Below are 21,079 nucleotides of genomic sequence, written 5' to 3'. Positions count from 1 at the left end.
GATGTGGAGGAAGAAATTGCTAAGCAGATTATGGATATGTGTGGGGGTCACAGGGTAGTTGTCATGGGGGACTTTAACTTTCCAAATATTGATTGGAACCTTTGTAGGTCAAATAGTTTGGATGGGGCAGTTTTTGTGCAGTGTGTGCGGGAGGGTTTCCTGACACAATATGTGGATGGGCCGACTAGAGGTGAGGCCACATTGGATTTGGTATTGGGAAATGAACCGGGCCAAGTGTTAGATTTGGTTGTGGGAGAGCAATTTGGAGATAGTGACCACAATTCGGTGTCTTTTGTTATTGCAATGGAGAGGGATAGGGCCGTACGGCAGGGCAAGGTTTACAATTGGGGGAGGGGTAATTATGATGCGATTAGGCAAGAATTAGGGGGCATAAGTTGGGAACAGAAACTGTCAGAGAAAGGAACTAATGAAAAGTGGAATTTTTTCAAGGAACAAATACTGGATGTCCTTGATAGGTATGTTCCTGTCAGGCAGGGAGGAAATGGCCGAGTGAGGGAACCATGGTTCACAAAAGAGGTGGAATGTCTTGTGAAAAGGAAGAGGGAAGCTTATGTCGGGATGAGGAAACAAGGTTCAGATGGCTCGATTGAGGGTTACAAGTTAGCAAGGAATGAGCTGAAAAAGGGGCTTAGGAGAGCTAGGAGGGGACATGAGAAGTCCTTGGCGGGTCGGATCAAGGAAAACCCCAAGGCTTTTTACTCTTATGTGAGGAATAAAAGAATGACCAGGGTGAGGTTAGGGCCGGTCAAGGACAGTAGTGGGAACTTGTGTATGGAGTCAGTCGAGATAGGCGAGGTGATGAATGAATACTTTTCTTCAGTGTTCACCAAGGAGAGGGGCCATGTTTTTGAGGAAGAGAAGGTGTTACAGGCTAATAGGCTGGAGGAAATAGAGGGAGGATGTCTTGGCAGTTTTGAATAAACTGAAGGTCGATAAGTCCCCTGGGCCTGATGAAATGTATCCTAGGATTCTTTGGGAGGCAAGGGATGAGATTGCAGAGCCTTTGGCGTTGATCTTTGGGTCCTCGCTGTCCACGGGGATGGTGCCAGAGGACTGGAGAATGGCGAATGTTGTTCCTCTGTTTAAGAAAGGGAATAGAAATGACCCTGGTAATTATAGACCGGTTAGTCTTACTTCGGTGGTTGGTAAATTGATGGAAAGGGTCCTTAGGGATGGGATTTACGACCATTTAGAAAGATGCGGATTAATCCGAGATAGTCAGCACGGATTCGTGAAGGGCAAGTCGTGCCTCACAAATTTGATAGAATTTTTTGAGGAGGTAACTAAGTGTGTTGATGAAGGTAGGGCAGTTGATGTCATATACATGGATTTTAGTAAGGCGTTTGATAAGGTCCCCCATGGTCGGCTTATGATGAAAGTGAGGAGGTGTGGGATAGAGGGAAAGTTGGCCGATTGGATAGGCAACTGGCTGTCTGACCGAAGACAGAGGGTGGTGGTCGATGGAAAATTTTCGGATTGGAGGCAGGTTGCTAGCGGTGTGCCGCAGGGATCAGTGCTTGGTCCTCTGCTCTTTGTGATTTTTATTAATGACTTAGAGGAGGGGGCTGAAGGGTGGATCAGTAAATTTGCTGATGACACCAAGATTGGTGGAGTAGTGGATGAGGTGGAGGGCTGTTGTAGGCTGCAAAGAGACATAGATAGGATGCAAAGCTGGGCTGAAAAATGGCAAATGGAGTTTAACCCTGATAAATGTGAGGTGATTCATTTTGGTAGGACAAATTTAAATGTGGATTACAGGGTCAAAGGTAGGGTTCTGAAGACTGTGGAGGAACAGAGAGATCTTGGGGTCCATATCCACAGATCTCTAAAGGTTGCCACTCAAGTGGATAGAGCTGTGAAGAAGGCCTGTAGTGTGTTAGCTTTTATTAACAGGGGGTTGGAGTTTAAGAGCCGTGGGGTTATGCTGCAACTGTACAGGACCTTGGTGAGACCACATTTGGAATATTGTGTGCAGTTCTGGTCACCTCACTATAGGAAGGATGTGGAAGCGCTGGAAGGAGTGCAGAGGAGATTTACCAGGATGCTGCCTGGTTTGGAGGGTCGGTCATATGAGGAAAGGTTGAGGGAGCTAGGGCTATTCTCTCTGGAGCGGAGGAGGCTGAGGGGAGACTTAATAGAGGTGTATAAAATGATGAAGGGGATAGATAGAGTGAACGTTCAAAGACTATTTCCTCGGGTGGATGGAGCTATTACAAGGGGGCATAACTATAGGGTTCGTGGTGGGAGATACAGGACGGATATCAGAGGTAGGTTCTTTACGCAGAGAGTGGTTGGGGTGTGGAATGGACTGCCTGCAGTGATAGTGGAGTCAGACACTTTAGAAACATTTAAGCGGTTATTGGATAGGCACATGGAGCACACCAGGATGATAGGGAGTGGGATAGCTTGATCTTGGTTTCAGATAAAGCTCGGCACAACATCGTGGGCCGAAGGGCCTGTTCTGTGCTGTACTGTTCTATGTTCTATGTTCTATGATTGTTCTCCCCGGAGCAGAGACGGTTAAGGAGTGATTTAATAGATGTCTTTAAATTGATGAAAGAGCAAATAAGGAAACATGGTTCTCAGTGGCAGGAGGTGGGTAACCAGAGGAACGCAGATTGAAGAGAATCAGTAAAAGAATCAGAGAGAGAGATGAGGAGAATTCTGCGAGTTGTTGTGATCTGGAAGGTGCTGCTTGAAAGGGCAGTGGAAGCAGATTCAACACGAACTTTTACAAGGGAATTTCAGCACCCTCTATATTGTGGGGGTGAGTTGGGGGGTGGCTGGGAATCTGCCCTAAATCAATCTACCGCCCCCTGGTGAAAACACGCAAGAGCAGCAGGTAAAATGAGGCCCACTGTATACTGATTGAATACAGTATACAGTATTGAATACACTGTTTACTGACAGTACGGTGTACAGTATTGAATACACTGTATACTGACTGGCTACAGTGTACAGTATTGAATACACTGTATATTGATTGAATAAGGTGTACAGTATTGAATACACTGTATATTGACTGAATAAGGTGTACAGTATTGAATACACTGTATACTGACTGGGTACGGTGTACAGTATTGAATACACTGTATACTGACTGGGTACGGTGTACAGTATTGAATACACTGTATACTGACTGGCTACAGTGTACAGTATTGAATACACTGTATACTGACTGGGTATGGTGTAGAGTATTGAATACACTGTATACTTAGTACGGTGTACAGTATTGAATACACTGTATACTGACTGAATACGGTATTGAATATACTGTATACTGACTGAAGGTGTGGGGAAGGTGTGACCTCTATGAGAAGGATGGTCTACACCTTAATCAGAAGGGGACCAATATCCTGGGGGGTAAATTTGCTAAGGCCATGCAGGGAGGTTTAAACTGATTCGGGGGGGGGGAGGGATCCTGAGTAGTGGGGCTGAAAGTGAGGGATGCATGGATGGGGACTGCAATGCACGGCATTGCAGAGGTGGGGTGGAGCAGGGTTTGAAATGTGTACACTTCAATGCCAGGAGTATTCGCAATAAAGTGGGTGAACTTGCAGCGTGGATCAGTACCTGGGACTTCGATGTTGTGGCTATTTCAGAGACATGGATAGAGCAGGGGCAGGAATGGATGCTGCAGGTCCCGGGGTTCAAATGTTTTAGTCGAAGTAGGGAAGGAGGTAGAAGAGGGGGAGGGGTAGCATTATTGGTCAGAGATTGTATCACAGTGTCAGAGAGGAGGTTTGATGAGGACTTATCTGTTGAGGTAGTATGGGCGGAGATTAGAAATAGGAGAGGAGAGGTCACCCTGTTGGGAGTCTTTTATAGACCTCCTAAAAGTTCTAGAGAGGTTGAGGAAAGGATTGCGGAGTCAATCCTGCTTAGGAGTGAAAGTAATAGGGCAATTGTTATGGGGGATTTTAACTTGACTAATATTGACTGGAATTGTTATAGCTCTAGCTCGTTAGAGGGGTCAGTTTTTGTTCAAAGCGTGCAGGAAGGTTTTTTGACTCAGTATGTAGACAGGCCAACTAGAGGTGAGGCTATATTGGATCTGGTGCTGGGAAATGAGCCAGACCAGGTGCTAGACTTGGAAGTTGGTGTGCATTTTGGTGATAGTGACCACAATTCGGTTACGTTCACCTTAGTGATGGAAAGGGATAGGCATGAACCTCGGGCCAGTGGTTTTAGCTGGGGGAAGGGTAATTATGAGGCTATTAGGAGAGAATTAGGAAACATAGGTTGGACTAGGAGATTACAGGGACTGGGAACGTCCGACATGTGGAGTTTTTTCAAGGAGCAGCTACTGCGAGTCTGTGATAGGTATGTCCCTGTCAGGCAAGGAGGAATTGGTAGGGCTAGGGAACCGTGGTGCACCAAAAAAGTTTCTTTGTTGGTTAAAAAGAAAAAGGAGGCTTATGTTCGGATGAGACGTGAGCACTCGGGTAGTGCACTAGAAAGCTTTAGATTGGCTAAGAGGGAGTTGAAGAGCGAGCTTAGAAGGGCTAAAAGGGGACATGAGAAGACTTTGGCGGATAGGGTTAAAGTGAATCCTAAGGCGTTCTATAGGTATGTCAAGAACAGAAGGTTGGTTAGGGCAAGTTTAGGGCCAGTTATAGATGGCAGAGGGAAGTTATGTGTGGAACCGGAGGAGATTGGTGAAGCATTGAACCAATATTTCTCTTCGGTGTTCACGCAAGGGGACATGAATATAGCTGAGGAGGACACTGGGTTGCAAGGGAGTAGAATAGACAGTATTACAGTTGATAAGGAGGATGTGCAGGATATTCTGGAGGGTCTGAAAATAGATAAATCCCCTGGTCCGGATGGGATTTATCCAAGGATTCTCTGGGAGGCAAGAGAAGTGATTGCAGAGCCTCTGGCTCTGATCTTCAGGTCGTCGTTGGCCTCTGGTATAGTACCAGAAGATTGGAGGTTAGCGAATGTTGTCCCATTGTTTAAGAAGGGGAACAGAGACTTCCCCGGGAATTATAGACCGGTGAGTCTCACTTCTGTTGTCGGCAAGATGTTGGAAAAAATTATAAGGGATAGGATTTATAGTTATTTGGAGAGTAATGAATTGATAGGTGATAGTCAGCATGGTTTTGTGGCAGGTAGGTCGTGCCTTACTAACCTTATTGAGTTTTTTGAGAAAGTGACCAAGGAGGTGGATGGGGGCAAGGCAGTGGACGTGGTATATATGGATTTTAGTAAGGCGTTTGATAAGGTTCACCATGGTAGGCTTCTGCAGAAAATGCAGATGTATGGGATTGGGGGTGATCTAGGAAATTGGATCAGGAATTGGCTAGCGGATAGGAAACAGAGGGTGGTGGTTGATAGTAAATATTCATCATGGAGTGCGGTTACAAGTGGTGTACCTCAGGGATCTGTTTTGGGGCCACTGCTGTTTGTAATATTTATTAATGATCTGGATGAGGGTATAGTTGGGTGGATTAGCAAATTTGCTGATGACACCAAAGTCGGTGGTGTGGTAGACAGTGAGGAAGGGTGTCGTAGTTTGCAGGAAGACTTAGACAGGTTGCAAAGTTGGGCCGAGAGGTGGCGGATGGAGTTTAATGCGGAGAAGTGTGAGGTAATTCACTTTGGTAGGAATAACAGATGTGTTGAGTATAGGGCTAACGGGAGGACTTTGAATAGTGTGGAGGAGCAGAGGGATCTAGGTGTATGTGTGCATAGATCCCTGAAAGTTGGGAATCAAGTAGATAAGGTTGTTAAGAAGGCATATGGTGTCTTGGCGTTTATTGGTAGGGGGATTGAATTTAGGAGTCGTAGCGTTATGTTGCAACTGTACACAACTCTGGTGCGGCCGCACTTGGAGTACTGTGTGCAGTTCTGGTCCCCACATTACAGGAAGGATGTGGAGGCTTTGGAGAGGGTGCAGAGGAGGTTTACCAGGATGTTGCCTGGTATGGAGGGGAGATCCTATGAGGAGAGGCTGAGGGATTTGGGATTGTTTTCGCTGGAAAGGCGGCGGCTAAGAGGGGATCTTATTGAAACATATAAGATGATTAGAGGTTTAGATAGGGTGGATAGTGATAGCCTTTTTCCTCTGATGGAGAAATCCAGCACGAGGGGGCATGGCTTTAAATTGAGGGGGGGTAGTTATAGAACCGATGTCAGGGGTAGGTTCTTTACCCAGAGGGTGGTGAGGGATTGGAATGCCCTGCCAGCATCAGTAGTAAATGCGCCTAGTTTGGGGGCGTTTAAGAGATCCGTAGATAGGTTCATGGACGAAAAGAAATTGGTTTAGGTTGGAGGGTCACAGTTTTTTTTTTAACTGGTCGGTGCAACATCGTGGGCCGAAGGGCCTGTTCTGCGCTGTAATGTTCTATGTTCTATGTTCTATGAATATGACACTGTATACTGAATGGGTACGGTATACAGTATTGAATACACTGTATACTGACTGGGTAGGGTACAGTACTGAATACTCTGTATACTGACTGGGTACGGTGTACAGTATTGAATACACTGTATACTTAGTATGGTGTACAGTATTGAATACACGTATACTTAGTATGGTGTACAGTATTGAATACACTGTATACTGACGGGTACAGTGTACAGTACTGAATACACTGTATACTGACTGGGAACAGTGTACAGTATTGAATACACTGTATACTGACTGGGTACGGCGTACAGTATTGAATACACTGTATACTTAGTATGGTGTACAGTATTGAATACACGTATACTTAGTATGGTGTACAGTATTGAATACACTGTATACTGACTGGGAACAGTGTACAGTATTGAATACACTGTATACTGACTGGGTACGGTGTACAGTATTGAATACACTGTATACTTAGTATGGTGTACAGTATTGAATACACGTATACTTAGTATGGTGTACAGTATTGAATACACTGTATACTGACGGGTACAGTGTACAGTACTGAATACACTGTATACTGACTGGGAACAGTGTACAGTATTGAATACACTGTATACTGACTGGGTACGGCGTACAGTATTGAATACACTGTATACTTAGTATGGTGTACAGTATTGAATACACGTATACTTAGTATGGTGTACAGTATTGAATACACTGTATACTGACTGGGAACAGTGTACAGTATTGAATACACTGTATACTGACTGGGTACGGTGTACAGTATTGAATACACTGTATACTTAGTATGGTGTACAGTATTGAATACACGTATACTTAGTATGGTGTACAGTATTGAATACACTGTATACTGACGGGTACAGTGTACAGTACTGAATACACTGTATACTGACTGGGAACAGTGTACAGTATTGAATACACTGTATACTGACTGGGTACGGCGTACAGTATTGAATACACTGTACACTTAGTACGGTGTACAGTATTGAATGCACTGTGTACTGACTGAATACGATATTGAATATACCGTATACTGACTGAGTACGGTGTACAGTATTGAATACACTGTATACTGACTGAATACGGTGTACATTATTGAACACACTGTACACTTACTGAGTACAGATTCAGACAATGAGAATAAACATTTGTTTTTGGAGATTAAGAAGTTTTCCCAGGTCCCGGAAGCAGACACCGAGTTAATTGATTCATTCTGACCTTCCATCCAGAGATCCTCCCACCACGACACAGACCCCCAAGAGATCAGGGAGGGGATGGGTGAGGGAGGGGCAGTGGGAGAGGGACAAAAAAAGAACAAAGAACAATACAGCACAAGAACAGGCCCTTCGGCCCTCCAAGCCCGCGCCGCTCCCTGGTCCAAACTACACCATTCTTTTGTATCCCTCCATTCCCACTCCATTCATGTGGCTATCTAGATAAGTCTTAAACGTTCCCAGTGTGTCCGCCTCCACCACCTTGCCCAGCAGCGCATCCCAGGCCCCCACCACCTTCTGTGTAAAATACGTCCTTCTGATATCCGTGTTAAAACTGCCCCCCCTCACCTTGAACCTATGACCCCTCGTGAACGTCACCACCGACCTGGGAAAAAGCTTCCCACCGTTCACCCTATCTATGCCTTTCATAATTTTTTACACCTCTATTAAGTCTCCCCTCATCCTCCGTCTTTCCAGGGAGAACAACCCCAGTTTACCCAATCTCTCCTCATAACTAAGCCCCTCCATACCAGGCAACATCCTGGTAAACCTCCTCTGCACTCTCTCTGAAGCCTCCACGTCCTTCTGGTAGTGTGGCGACCAGAACTGGACGCAGTATTCCAAATGCGGCCGAACCAACGTCTATGCATCTGCAACATCAGACCCCAACTTTTATACTCTATGCCCCGTCCTATAAAGGCAAGCATGCCATATGCCTTCTTCACCACCTTCTCCACCTGTGACGTCACCTTCAAGGATCTGTGGACTTGCACACCCAGGTCCCTCTGCGTATCTACACCCTTTATGGTTCTGCCATTTATCGTATAGCTCCCCCCTACATTAGCTCTACCAAAATGCATCACTTCGCATTTATCTGGATTGAACTCCATCTGCCATTTCTTTGCCCAAATTTCCAGCCTATCTATATCCTTCTGTAGCTTCTGACAATGCTCCTCACTATCTGCAAGTCCTGTCAAATTTGTGTCGTCTGCAAACTTACTGATACCCCCAGTTACACCTTCTTCCAGATCGTTTATATAAATCACAAACAGCAGAGGTCCCAATACAGAGCCCTGCGGAACACCACTAGTCACAGGCCTCCAGCCGGAAAAAGACCCTTCCACTACCACCCTCTGTCTTCTGTGACCAAGCCAGTTCTCCACCCATCTAGCCACCTCCCCCTTTATCCCATGAAATCCAACCTTTTGCACCAACCCCTATGAGGTACTTTGTCAAACGCTTTACTAAAGTCCATATAGACGACATCCACGGCCCTTCACTCATCAACCATTCTAGTCACTTCTTCAAAAAACTCCACCAGGTTAGTGAGGCATGACCTCCCTCTCACAAAACCATGCTGACTATCGTTAATGAGTTTATTCCTTTCTAAATGCGCATACATCCTATCTCTAAGAATCCTCTCCAACAACTTCCCTACCACGGACGTCAAGCTCACCGGCCTATAATTACCCAGGTTATCCTTCCTACCCTTCTTAAATAACGGGACCACATTGGCTATACTCCAATCCTTTGGGACCTCACCTGTGCCCAGTGGGACACAGAAGGGGAAGAGCGGGTGAGAGATGAGGGTGGTGGAGGGACAGAGGGAGAAAGGTGAAAGGGTGAGCAACAGGAGTGGGAGGGCGAGATGGGAGAGACGGGGAGGGGGAGAGACGGGGAGGGGGAGAGATGGGGTGGGAGGGACAGTGATGGGAAGGCTGTCACACTGCTACAGACTGAGATGCTCTTGCCCCACCTGGCCCCTCGGATATCAATAGTTCCTTTCAGCTTCTCTTCACTGTCATTCTCAAAGTAGAGGAGCCGGGACTCGCGCAGCACGAACCAGCGACGTTTCCAGTTCCGTCGGGAAAGCGTGGACATTCCCCCACCCTTCTTGTACAGCCAACCGGACTTCAGGGCCTCCTGCTTGGCTCGGAACCACATGAAAGTCTCATCCTTCAGCACACACCAGCGGTGTTTCCATGGGATCATCAGCCCTCCTGAAGAAGTCAAAGGTTACAGGTCACTTGGGAAGAGAAGGGCACAGGGCAAAGATCAAAGGAAAACATGCATTGAAGGACTGGGCCCTTCCCCTGGGGTCCTGTCCTGTGGGACTGGGCTCTTCCCCTGGGGTCCTGTCCTGTGGGACTGGGCCTTTCCCCTGGGGCACTGCCCTGTGGACTGGGCTCTTCCCCTGGGGTCCAGTCCTGTGGGACTGGGCCTTTCCCCTGGGGCCTTGTCCTGTGGGACTGGGCCTTACCCCTGGGGCACTGCCCCGTGAGACTGGGCTCTTCCCCTGGGGTCCTGTCCTGTGGGACTGGGCCCTTTCCCTGGGGTCCTGTCCTGTGGGACTGGGCCCTTCCCCTGGGGTCCTGTCCTGTGGGACTGGGCCCTTCCCCTGGGGTCCTGTCCCGTGGGGCTGGGCCCTTTCCCTGGGGTCCTGTCCCGTGGGACTGGGCCCTTCCCCTTGGGTCCTGTCCTGTGGGACTGGGCCCTTCCCCTGGGGTCCTGTCCCGTGGGACTGGGCCCTTCCCCTGGGGTCCTGTCCTGTGGGACTGGGCCCTTCCCCTGGGGTCCTGTCCCGTGGGACTGGGCCCTTCCCCTGGGGTCCTGTCCTGTGGGACTGGGCCCTTTCCCTGGGCTCCTGTCCTGTGGGACTGGGCCCTTCCCCTGGGGTCCTGTCCCGTGGGACTGGGCCCTTCCCCTGGGGTCCTGTCCTGTGGGACTGGGCCCTTTCCGTGGGGTCCTGTCCTGTGGGACTGGGCCTTTCCCCTGAGGTCTAATTCAGGCTTTCTATTGGACTGTGCTGTGTTGAGAGGTGCTCACCTTTCATGCAGAGGTAGCCATGGAAGTACAGAGCCCTGGAGCCAAAGCCAATGGGAGCTCGACAGGTGCTGAACTCATCATCAGTGTCCACTCGGACATCGATCTCCTCCTCGCTGTCCATCAACTTCCCCAGAGAGAGAGAGAGTGTGAAATTTCCCAAGGCGCACAGTGTGATCCCGTAACATCCCCGCACAGTTCGATCCCAGTAACACACCCGCACAGTCCGATCCCGTAACATCCCCGCACAGTCCAATCCCAGTAACACCCCCACACAGTCCGATCCCAGCAACATCCCCGCACAGTCCGATCCCGTAACATCCCCGCACAGTCCGATCCCAGTAACACCCCGCACAGTCCGATCCCAGTAACACCCCGCACAGTCCGATCCCGTAACATCCCCGCACAGTCCGATCCCTTAACAACCCCACACAGTCCGATCGCAGAAACATCCCCGCACAGTCTGATCCCAGTAACATTCCCGCACAGTCCAATCCCGTAACATCCCCGCACAGTCCGATCCCAGTAACACCCCACACAGTCCGATCCCGGTAACACCCTGCACAATCCGATCCCGTAACATCCTGGCACAGTAGATCCCGTAACATCCCGCACAGTCCGATCCCAGTAACATCCCCGCACAGTCCGATCCCATAACATCCTCGCACAGTCCGATCCCGTAACAACCCCGAACAGTCCGATTCCAGTAACACCCCCGCACAGTCCGATCCCAGTAACACCCCCTCACAGACCGATCAAAGTAACAACCCAGCAGAGTCCGATCTCAGTACAATTCCCACACACTCCGATCCCAAGTAACAACCCCGCACAGTCCGATCCCTTAACATCCCCGCACAGTCCGATCCCGTAACATCCCCGCACAGTCTGATCCCATGAACACCTCCGCACAATCCGATCCCATAACACCCCCACACAGTCCGATCCCGTAACATCCCCGCACAGTCTGATCCCATAACATCCCCGCACAGTCTGATCCCATAACATCCCGCACAGTCCGATCTCAGTAACACCTCCGCACAGTCCGATCCCGTAACATCCCCGCACAGTCTGATCCCGTAACATCCCGCACAGTCCGATCCCAGTAACACCCCGCACAGTCCGATCCCGTAACATCCCCACACAGTCCGATCCCGTAACATCCCGCACGGTCCGATCCCAGTAACACTTCTGCACAGTCCAATCCCGTAACACCCCCGCACAGTCCGATCCCGTAACACCGCCGCACGCTCCGATCCCGTGACATCCCTGCACATTCCGATCCCAATAACATCCCCGCACAGTCCGATCCCAGTAACAGCCTGCACAGTCTGATCCCACTAACACCCCCGCACAGTCTGATCCCAGTAACATCCCTGCACAGTCCGATCCCAGTAACATCCCCGCACAGTCCGATCCCAGTAACACCCCTGCACAGTCCGATCCCAGTAACACCCCCACACAGTCCGATCCCAGTCACACACCCACACAGTCGGATCCCGTAACATTCCCGCACAGTCCGATCCCAGTAACACCCCCGCACAGTCCGATCCCAGTAACATCCCCGCACAGTCCAATCCCAATGACACCCCTGCACAGTCCGATCCCAGTAACACCCCCGCACTATCCGATCCCAGTCACACATCCGCACAGTCGGATGCCGTAACATCCCCACCCAGTCAAATCCCAGTAACATGCCTGCACAGTCCGTTCCCAGTAACATCCGGCAAAGTCCGATCCCGTCACATCCCCGCACAGTCCGATCCCAGTAACACCCCCCCACAGTCCGATCCCATTAACACTTCCGCACAATCCGAGCCCATAACAGCCCCGCACAGTCCGATCCCAGTAACATTCCCTCACAGTCCGATCCCAGTAACAACCCCGCACAGTCTGATCCCAGTAAAATTCCCACACAGTCCGATCCCAGTAACAACCCTGCACAGTCCAATCCCGTAACATCTCCGCACAGTCCGATCCCGTAACATCCCCCAAAGTCCGATCCCAGTAACATCCCCGCACAGTCCGATCCCATAACATCCCCGCACAGTCCGATCCCATAACATCCCCGCACAGTCCGATCCCAGTAACATCCCCGCACAGTCCGATCCCAGTAACACCCCCGCACAGTCCGATCAAAGTAACAACCCGGCACAGTCTGATCCCAGTAAAATTCCCACACACTCCGATCCCAGGAACAACCCCGCACAGTCCGATCCCGTAACATCCCCACACAGTCTGATCCCATAACATCCCTGCACAGTCCAATCCCAGTAACATCCCCGCACAGTCTGATCCCAGTCACGACCCGCACAGTCCGATCCCAGTAACACCCCCGCACAGTCCGATCCCAGTAACGTCCCTGCACAGTCCGATCCCAGTAACATGCCCGCACAGTCCGATCCCAGTAACACCCCCGCATAGTCCGATCCCAGTAACATCCCCGCACAGTCCGATCCCAATAACACCCCTGCACAGTCCGATCCCAGTAACACCCCCGCACTGTCCGATCCCAGTCACACACCCGCACAGTGGGATCCCGTAACATCCCCACACAGTCCGATCCCAGTAACATCCCGCACAGTCCGTTCCCAGTAACGTCCCGCACATTCCGATACCGTCACATCCCCGCACAGTCCGATCCCAGTAACACAGCCCCCTCCACAGTCCGATCCCAGTAACACCCCCGCACAGTCCGACCCCAGTAACAAACCCGCACAGTCCGATCCAAGTAACAACCCCGCACAGTCCAAACCCATAACATCCCGCACACACCGATCCCAGTAACATCCCCGCACATTCCGATCACAGTAACACCCCCGCACAGTCCGATCCCAGTAACACACCCGCACAGTCCAATCCCAAGAACATTCCTGCACAGTCCGATCCTGTAACATCCCCACACAGTCCGATCCCAGTAACATCCCCGCACAGCCCGTTCCCAGTAATGTCCCCGCACAGTCCGATCCCGTCACATCCCCGCACAGTCCGATGCCAGTAACACCCCGCACAGTACGATCCCAGTAACACCCCCGCACAGTCCGACCCCAGTAACAAACCCGCACAGTCCGATCCCAGTAACAACCCCGCACAGTCCGATCCCAGTAACACACCTGCACAGTCCGATCCCAGTCACAACCCGCACAGTCCAATCCCGTAACATTCCGCACAGTCCGATCACAGTAACATCCCCGCACAGTCCGATCCCAGTAACATCCGCGCACAGTTCGATCCCAGTAACACCCCCGCACAGTCCGATCCCAGTAACACCCACGCACAGTCCAATCCCGTAACATCCCGCACAGTCCAATCCCGTAACATCCCGCACAGTCCGATCCCAGTAACATCCGCGTACAGTTCGATCCCAGTAACACCCCCGCACAGTCCGATCCCAGTAACACCCACGCACAGTCCGATCCCCTAACATCCCAGCACAGTCGGATCCCCTAACATCCCCGCACAGTGCGATCCCAGTATCAAACCCGCACAGTCTGATCCTGTAACATCCCGCACACTCCGATCCCAGTAACATCCGCGCACAGTCGTATCCCAGTAATTCCCCGCACAGTCCGATCCCACTAACACCCCCGCACAGTCAGATCCCCAAACATCCCTGCAGTCCGATCCCAGTAACACCCGCGCACAGTTCGATTCCAGTAACATCCCCGCACAGTCCGATCCCGTCACATCCCCACACAGCCAGATCCCCTAACATCCCCGTACAGTCAGATCCCAGTGACATCCACGCACAGTCCGATCCCAGTAACATCCCCGCACAGTCCGATCCCGTCACATCGCCGCACAGTCTGATCCTGTCATATCCCCGCACAGTCCGATTCCAGTAACACCTCCGCACAGTCCGATCCCGTAACATCCCCACACAGTCCGATCCCAGTAACATCCCCGCAGTCTGATCCCAGTAACACCACGCACAGTCCGATCCAGTAACATCCCCGCACAGTCCGATCCCAGTAAGACCTCCGCACAATCCGATCCCATAACACCCCCGCACAGTCCGATCCCAGTAACATTCCCGCACAGTCCGATCCCAGTAACATTCCCGCACAGTCCGATCCCAGTAACATTTCCGCACAGTCCGATCCAGTAACATCCCCGCACAGTCCGATCCCAGTAAGTCCTCCGCACAATCCGATCCCATAACACCCCCGCACAGTCCGATCCCAGTAACATTCCCGCACAGTCCGATCCCAGTAACACCCCCGCACCGTCCGATCCCAGTAACATCCCCCCGAACAGTCCGATCCCAGTAACAACACCGCACAGTCCAATCCCACTAACATTCCCACACAGCCCGATCCCAGTAACAACCCCTCACAGTCCGATCCCAGTAACATCACCACACAGTCCGATCCCAGTAAAACCCCGCCCAGTCCGATCCCGTGACATCCCTGCCCAGTCCGATCCCGTAACGTCCCGCGCAGTCCGATCCCAGTAACATCCCCGGACAGTCCACTAACACCTGCGCACAGTCCAATCCTGTAACATCCCCGCACAGTCCGATCCCATAACATCCTCGCACAGTCCGATCCCAGTAACAACCCCGCAGAGTCCGATCCCAGTAGCACCGCCGCACAGTCCGATCCCAGTAACACCCCTGCACAGTCCGATCCCAGTAACACCCCTGCACAGTCTGATCCCAGTAATACCCCACACAGTCCAATCCCAGTAACAACACCGCACAGTCTGATCCCAGTGACACAACCGCACAGTTCGATCCCAGTAACACCCCCGCACAGTCCAATCCCAGTAACATCCCCGCACAGTCTGATCCCCTAACATCCCCGCAGTCCGATCCCATAACATCCCCGCACAGTCCAATCCCAGTAACACCCCCCCCACAGTCCGATCCCAGTAACAATCCCCCGCACAGTCCGATCCCAGTAACAACACCGCACAGTCCAATCCCACTAACATTCCCACACAGTCCGATCCCAGTAACACCCCTGCACAGTCCCATCCCGTAACATCCCCGCACAGTCCATTCCTGGAACACCCCTGCACAATCCGATCCCAGTAACATCCCCGCACAGTCCGATCCCAGGAACACACCCGCCCAGTCCGATCCCAGGAGTATCGCTGCACCATCCGATCCCGTAACAACCGCGCACAGTCCGATCCCAGTAACGCCCCGCACAGTCCAATCCCAGTAACACCCCCGCACAGTCTGATCCCGTAAACACCCCCATAGTGGGGCTCTTTCTGGGGTAGGTGGGACCTCTACAAACAGGATGGTCTGCACTTGAACCAGAGGGGTACCAATATCTTGGGGGGGAAATTTGCTAATGCTCTTCGGGAGGGTTTCAACTGATTTATCAGGGGAGTGGGAAAAGGAGTTGTAGTCCAGAAGTCAGTGAGGGTGGTGAGGTATTGGGGAAGGTATCAGGGTCAAGGGTGGGTACCAGTAGACAGGAAGGTGGGTTGAAGTGTGTCTACTTCAATGCAAGGAGCATCCGGAACAAGGTAGATGAATTTGGGGCGTGGATTGGTACTTGGGACTACGATGTTGTGGCCATTACGGAGACGTGGGTAGAACAAGGACAGGAATGGTTGTTGGACGTTCCGGGGTATAGATGTTTCAGTAAGTGTAGGGAAGCTGGTAAAAGAGGTGGAGGAGTGGCATTGTTAATCAAGGATAGTTTAACGGCTGCGGAAAGGCACTTCGAGGGGGATCTGCACACTGAGGTAATATGGGCTGAAGTTAGAAATAGGAAAGGAGCGGTCACGTTATTAGGAGTTTACTATAGGCCCCCAAATAGTAATAGAGGTGTGGAGGAAGAAATTGCTAAGCGGATTATGGATATGTGTGGAGGTCACAGGGTAGTTGTCATGGGGGACTTTAACTTTCCAAATATTGATTGGAACCTTTGTAGGTCGAATAGTTTGGATGGGGCAGTTTTTGTGCAGTGTGTGCAGGAGGGTTTCCTGACACAATATGTCGATAGGCCGACAAGAGGTGAGGCCACATTGGATTTGGTACTGGGTAATGAACCGGGCCAAGTGTTAGATTTGGTTGTGGGAGAGCACTTTGGAGATAGTGACCACAATTCGGTGTCTTTTGTTATTGCAATGGAGAGGGATAGGGCCGTATGGCAGGGCAAGGTTTACAATTGGGGGAGAGGTAATTATGATGCGATTAGGCAAGAATTAGGGGGCATTAGATGGGAACAGAAACTGTCAGGGAAAGGCACTCATGAAAGGTGGAACTTTTTCAAGGAACAAATACTGGGTGTCCTTGATAGGTATCTCCCTGTCAGGCAGGGAGGAAATGGCCGAGTGAGGGAACCATGGTTCACAAAAGAGGTGGAATGTCTTGTGAAAAGGAAGAGGGAAGCTTATGTAGGGACGAGGAAACAAGGTTCAGATGGCTCGATTGAGGGTTACAAGGTAGCAAGGAATGAGCTGAAAAAGGGGCTTAGGAGAGCTAGGAGGGGACATGAGAAGTCCTTGGTGGGTCGGATCAAGGAAAACCCCAAGGCTTTTTACTCTTATGTGAGGAATAAAAGAATGACATGGGTGAGGTTAGGGCCGGTCAAGGACAGTAGTGGGAACTTGTGTATGGAGTCAGTAGAGATAGGCGAGGTGATGAATGAATACTTTTCTTCAGTGTTCACCAAGGAGAGGGGCCATGTTTTTGAGGAAGAGAAGGTGTTACAGGCTAATAGGCTGGAGGAAATATATGTTCGGAGGGAGGATGTCCTGGCAGTTTTGAATAAGCTGAAGGTCGATAAGTCCCCTGGGCCTGATGAAATATATCCTAGGATTCTTTGGGAGGCAAGGGATGAGATTGCAGAGCCTTTGGCTTTGATCTTTGGGTCCTCACTGTCCACGGGGATGGTAGTCATGATGTGGAGATGCCGGCGTTGGACTGGGGTAAACACACCTGAAGAAGGGGCTTGGAGCTCCGAAAGCTTGTGTGGCTTTTGCTACCAAATAAACCTGTTGGACTTTAACCTGGTGTTGTTAAACTTCTCACGGGGATGGTGCCAGAGGACTGGAGAGTGGCGAATGTTATTCCTCTTTTTAAGAAAGGGAATAGAAATGACCCTATAGACCGGTTAGTCTAACTTCGGTGGTTGGTAAATTGATGGAAAAGGTCCTTAGGGATGGGATTTACGACCATTTAGAAAGATGCGGATTAACCCGTGATAGTCAGCACGGATTCGTGAAGGGCAAGTCGTGCCTCACAAATTTGATTGAATCTTTTGAGGAGGTAACTAAGTGTGTTGATGAAGGTAGGGCAGTTGATGTCATATACATGGATTTTAGTAAGGCGTTTGATAAGGTCCCCCATGGCCGGCTTATGATGAAAGTAAGGAGGTGTGGGATAGAGGGAAAGTTGGCCGATTGGATAGGTAACTGGCTATCTGATCGAACACAGTAAGAAGTCTCACAACACCAGGTTAAAGTCCAACAGGTTTATTTGGTAGCAAATACCATAAGCTTTCGGAGCACTGCTCCTTCGTCAGATGGAGTGGAAATGATCGAAATATCTGATCGAAGACAGAGGGTGGTGGTGGATGGAAAATCTTCGAACTGGAGGCAGGTTGCTAGCGGAGTGCCACAGGGATCAGTGCTTGGTCCTCTGCTCTTTGTGATTTTTATTAATGACTTAGAGGAGGGGGCTGAAGGGTGGATCAGTAAATTTGCTCATGACACCAAGATTGGGGGAGTAGTGGATGAGGTGGAGGGCTGTTGTAGGCTGCAAAGAGACATAGATAGGATGCAAAGCTGGGCTGAAAAATGGCAAATGGAATTTAACCCTGATAAATGTGAGGTGATTCATTTTGGTAGGACTAATTTAAATGTGGATTACAGGGTCAAAGGTAGGGTTCTGAAGACTGTGGAGGAACAGAGAGATCTTGGGGTCCATATCCACAGATCTCTAAAGGTTGCCACTCAAGTGGATAGAGCTGTGAAGAAGGCCTATAGTGTGTTAGCTTTTATTAACAGGGGGTTGGAGTTTAAGAGCCGTGGGGTTATGCTGCAACTGTACAGGACCTTGGTGAGACCACAATTGGAATATTGTGTGCAGTTCTGGTCACCTCACTATAAGAAGGATGTGGAAGCGCTGGAAAGAGTGCAGAGGAGATTTACCAGGATGCTGCCTGGTTTGGAGGGTAGGTCTTATGAGGAAAGGTTGAGGGAGCTAGGGCTGTTCTCTCTGGAGCGGAGGAGGCTGAGGGGAGACTTAATAAAGGTTTATAAAATGATGAAGGGGATAGATAGAGTGAATGTTCAAAGACTATTTCCTCGGGTGGATGGAGTTATTACAAGGGGGCATAACTATAGGGTTCATGGTGGGAGATATAGGAAGGATATCAGAGGTAGGTTCTTTACGCAGAGAGTGGTTGGAGTGTGGAATGGACTGCCTGCAGTGATAGTGGAGTCAGACACTTTAGGAACATTTAAGCGGTTATTGGATAGGCACATGGAGCACACCAGGATGATAGGGAGTGGGATAGCTTGATCTTTGTTTCAGATAAAGCTCGGCACAACATCGTGGGCCGAAGGGCCTGTTCTGTGCTGTACTGTTCTATGTTCTATGTACAGGAGGTTGAGAGTAGTGAGGTCATGGATGAGGTTTCAGAGTCGCAGAGTGTACTGGGAGGCAGGAAGGCGGTTTGAAGTGTGTATACTTCAACGCCAGGAGCATCCGGAATAAGGTGGGTGAGCTTGCAGCATGGATTGGTACCTGGGATTTCGATGTTGTGGCCATCTCGGAGACATGGATAGAGCAGGGACAGGAATGGTTGTTGCAGGTTCCAGGGTTTAGATGTTTCAGTAAGTGCAGGGAAGGTGGTAAAAGAGGGGGAGGTGTGGCATTGTTAGTCAAGGACAGTATTACGGTGGCAGAAAGGACATTTGATGAGGACTCGTCTACTGAGGTAGTTTGGGCTGAGGTTAGAAACAGGAAAGGAGGTCACCCTGTTGGGAGTTTTTTATAGACCTCTGAAAAGTTCCAGAGATGTAGAGGAAAAGATTGCAAAGATGATTCTGGATAGGAACGAAAGTAACAGGGTAGTTGAACTGGGGGACTTTAACTTTACAAATATTGACTGGAAAAGCTATAGTTCGAGTACTTTAGAGGGGTCGGTTTTTGTCCAATGTGTGCAGGAAGGCTTCCTGACGCAGTATGTAGATAGACCAACAAGAGGCGAGGCCACATTGGATTTGGTACTGGGTAATGAACCAGGCCAGGTGTTAGATTTGGAGGTAGATGAGCACTTTGGTGACAGTGACCACAATTCGATTACGTTTACCTTAGCAATGGAAAAGGATAGGTATATACCATGGGCAAGACTTATAGCTGGGGGAAAGGAAATTATGATGCGATTAGGCGAGATTTAGGTGGCATAGGTTGGGGAAGGAAACTGCAGGGGATGGGCACAATTGTAATGTGGAACTTGTTCAAGGAACAGCTACTACGCGTCCTTGATAAATATGTACCTGTCAGGCAGGGAGGAAGCAGACGTGTGAGGGAACCGTGGTTTACTAAGGAGGTTGAATCTCTTGTGAAGAGGAAGAAGGAGACTTATGTTAAGATGAGACGTGAAGGCTCAGTTAGGGCACTTGAGACTTATCTAGACAGCCATATGAACAGAGTGGGAATGGAGGGATACAAAAGAATGGTCTAGTTTGGACCAGGGAGTGGCACGGGCTTGGAGGGCCGAAGGGCCTGTTCCTGTGCTGTATTGTTCTTTGTTCTTTGAGAGTTACAAGTTAGCCAGGAAGGACCTAAAGAATGAGTTAAGAAGAGCCAGGAGGGGACATGAGAAGTCTTTGGCAGGTAGGATCAAGGGAAACCCGAAAGCTTTCTATAGGTATGTCAGGAGTAAAAGAATGGCTAGAGTAAGATTAGGGCCAGTCAAGGACAGGAGTGGGAAGTTGTGCGTGGAGTCTGAAGAGATAGGAGAGGCACTAAATGAATATTTTTCGTCGGTATTCACACTGGAGAGGGACAGTGTTGTTGAGGGGAGTACTGAGATGCAGGCTGTTGGACTGGATGGGATTGATGTTCATAAGGAGGAGGTGTTATCCTAGGATTCTCTGGGAGGCTAGAGAGGAGATTGCAGAGCCTTTGGCTTTGATCTTCGTGTCGTCATTGTCTACAGGAACAGTGCCAGAAGACTGGAGGACAGCAAATGTCCCCTTGTTCAAGAAGGGGAGTAGGGACAACCCTGGTAATGATAGACCGGTGAGCCTTACTTCTGTTGTGGGCAAAGTATTGGAAAGGATTATAAGAGATAGGATTTATAATCACCTAGAAAGGAATAATTTGATTAGGGATAGTCAACACGGTTTTGTGAAGGGGAGGTCGTGCCTCACAAACCTTATTGCGTTCTTTGAGAAAGGTGACCAAAGAGGTGGATGAGGGTAAAGCAGTTGATGTGGTGTATATGGATTTCAGCAAAGCATTTGATAAGGTTCCCCATGGTAAGCTTTTGCAGAAAATACGGACACATGGGATTGAGGCTGATTTAGTGGTTTGGATCAGGAATTGGCTAGCTGTAAGAAAACAGAGGGTAGTGGTAGATGGGAAATATTCATCCTGGAGTTCAGTTACTAGTGGTGTACCGCAAGGATCTGTTTTGGAGCCACTGCTGTTTGTCATTTTTATTAA

The 21,079-nt window shown here is 49.9% G+C and overlaps 1 protein-coding gene across 1 annotated transcript in view; it reads right to left on the bottom strand.

Annotated features, from left to right (window-relative positions):
* LOC144504014 (unconventional myosin-X-like) overlaps nt 1–21,079 on the bottom strand; it is a 219,264-nt gene that overhangs the window by 69,885 nt on the left and 128,300 nt on the right. The window contains 2 exon segments of the mRNA XM_078229165.1: nt 9,374–9,617; nt 10,444–10,567. Coding sequence (XP_078085291.1) covers nt 9,374–9,617; nt 10,444–10,567 — 368 coding nt within the window.

The sequence above is a fragment of the Mustelus asterias genome, chromosome 14 (genome assembly GCF_964213995.1).
Source record: "Mustelus asterias chromosome 14, sMusAst1.hap1.1, whole genome shotgun sequence".
In the NCBI taxonomy this organism is placed as follows: Eukaryota; Metazoa; Chordata; class Chondrichthyes; order Carcharhiniformes; family Triakidae; genus Mustelus; species Mustelus asterias.
Note: the sequence above shows the minus strand (reverse complement) of the source record. Positions and strands in the feature narration are given on the sequence as shown.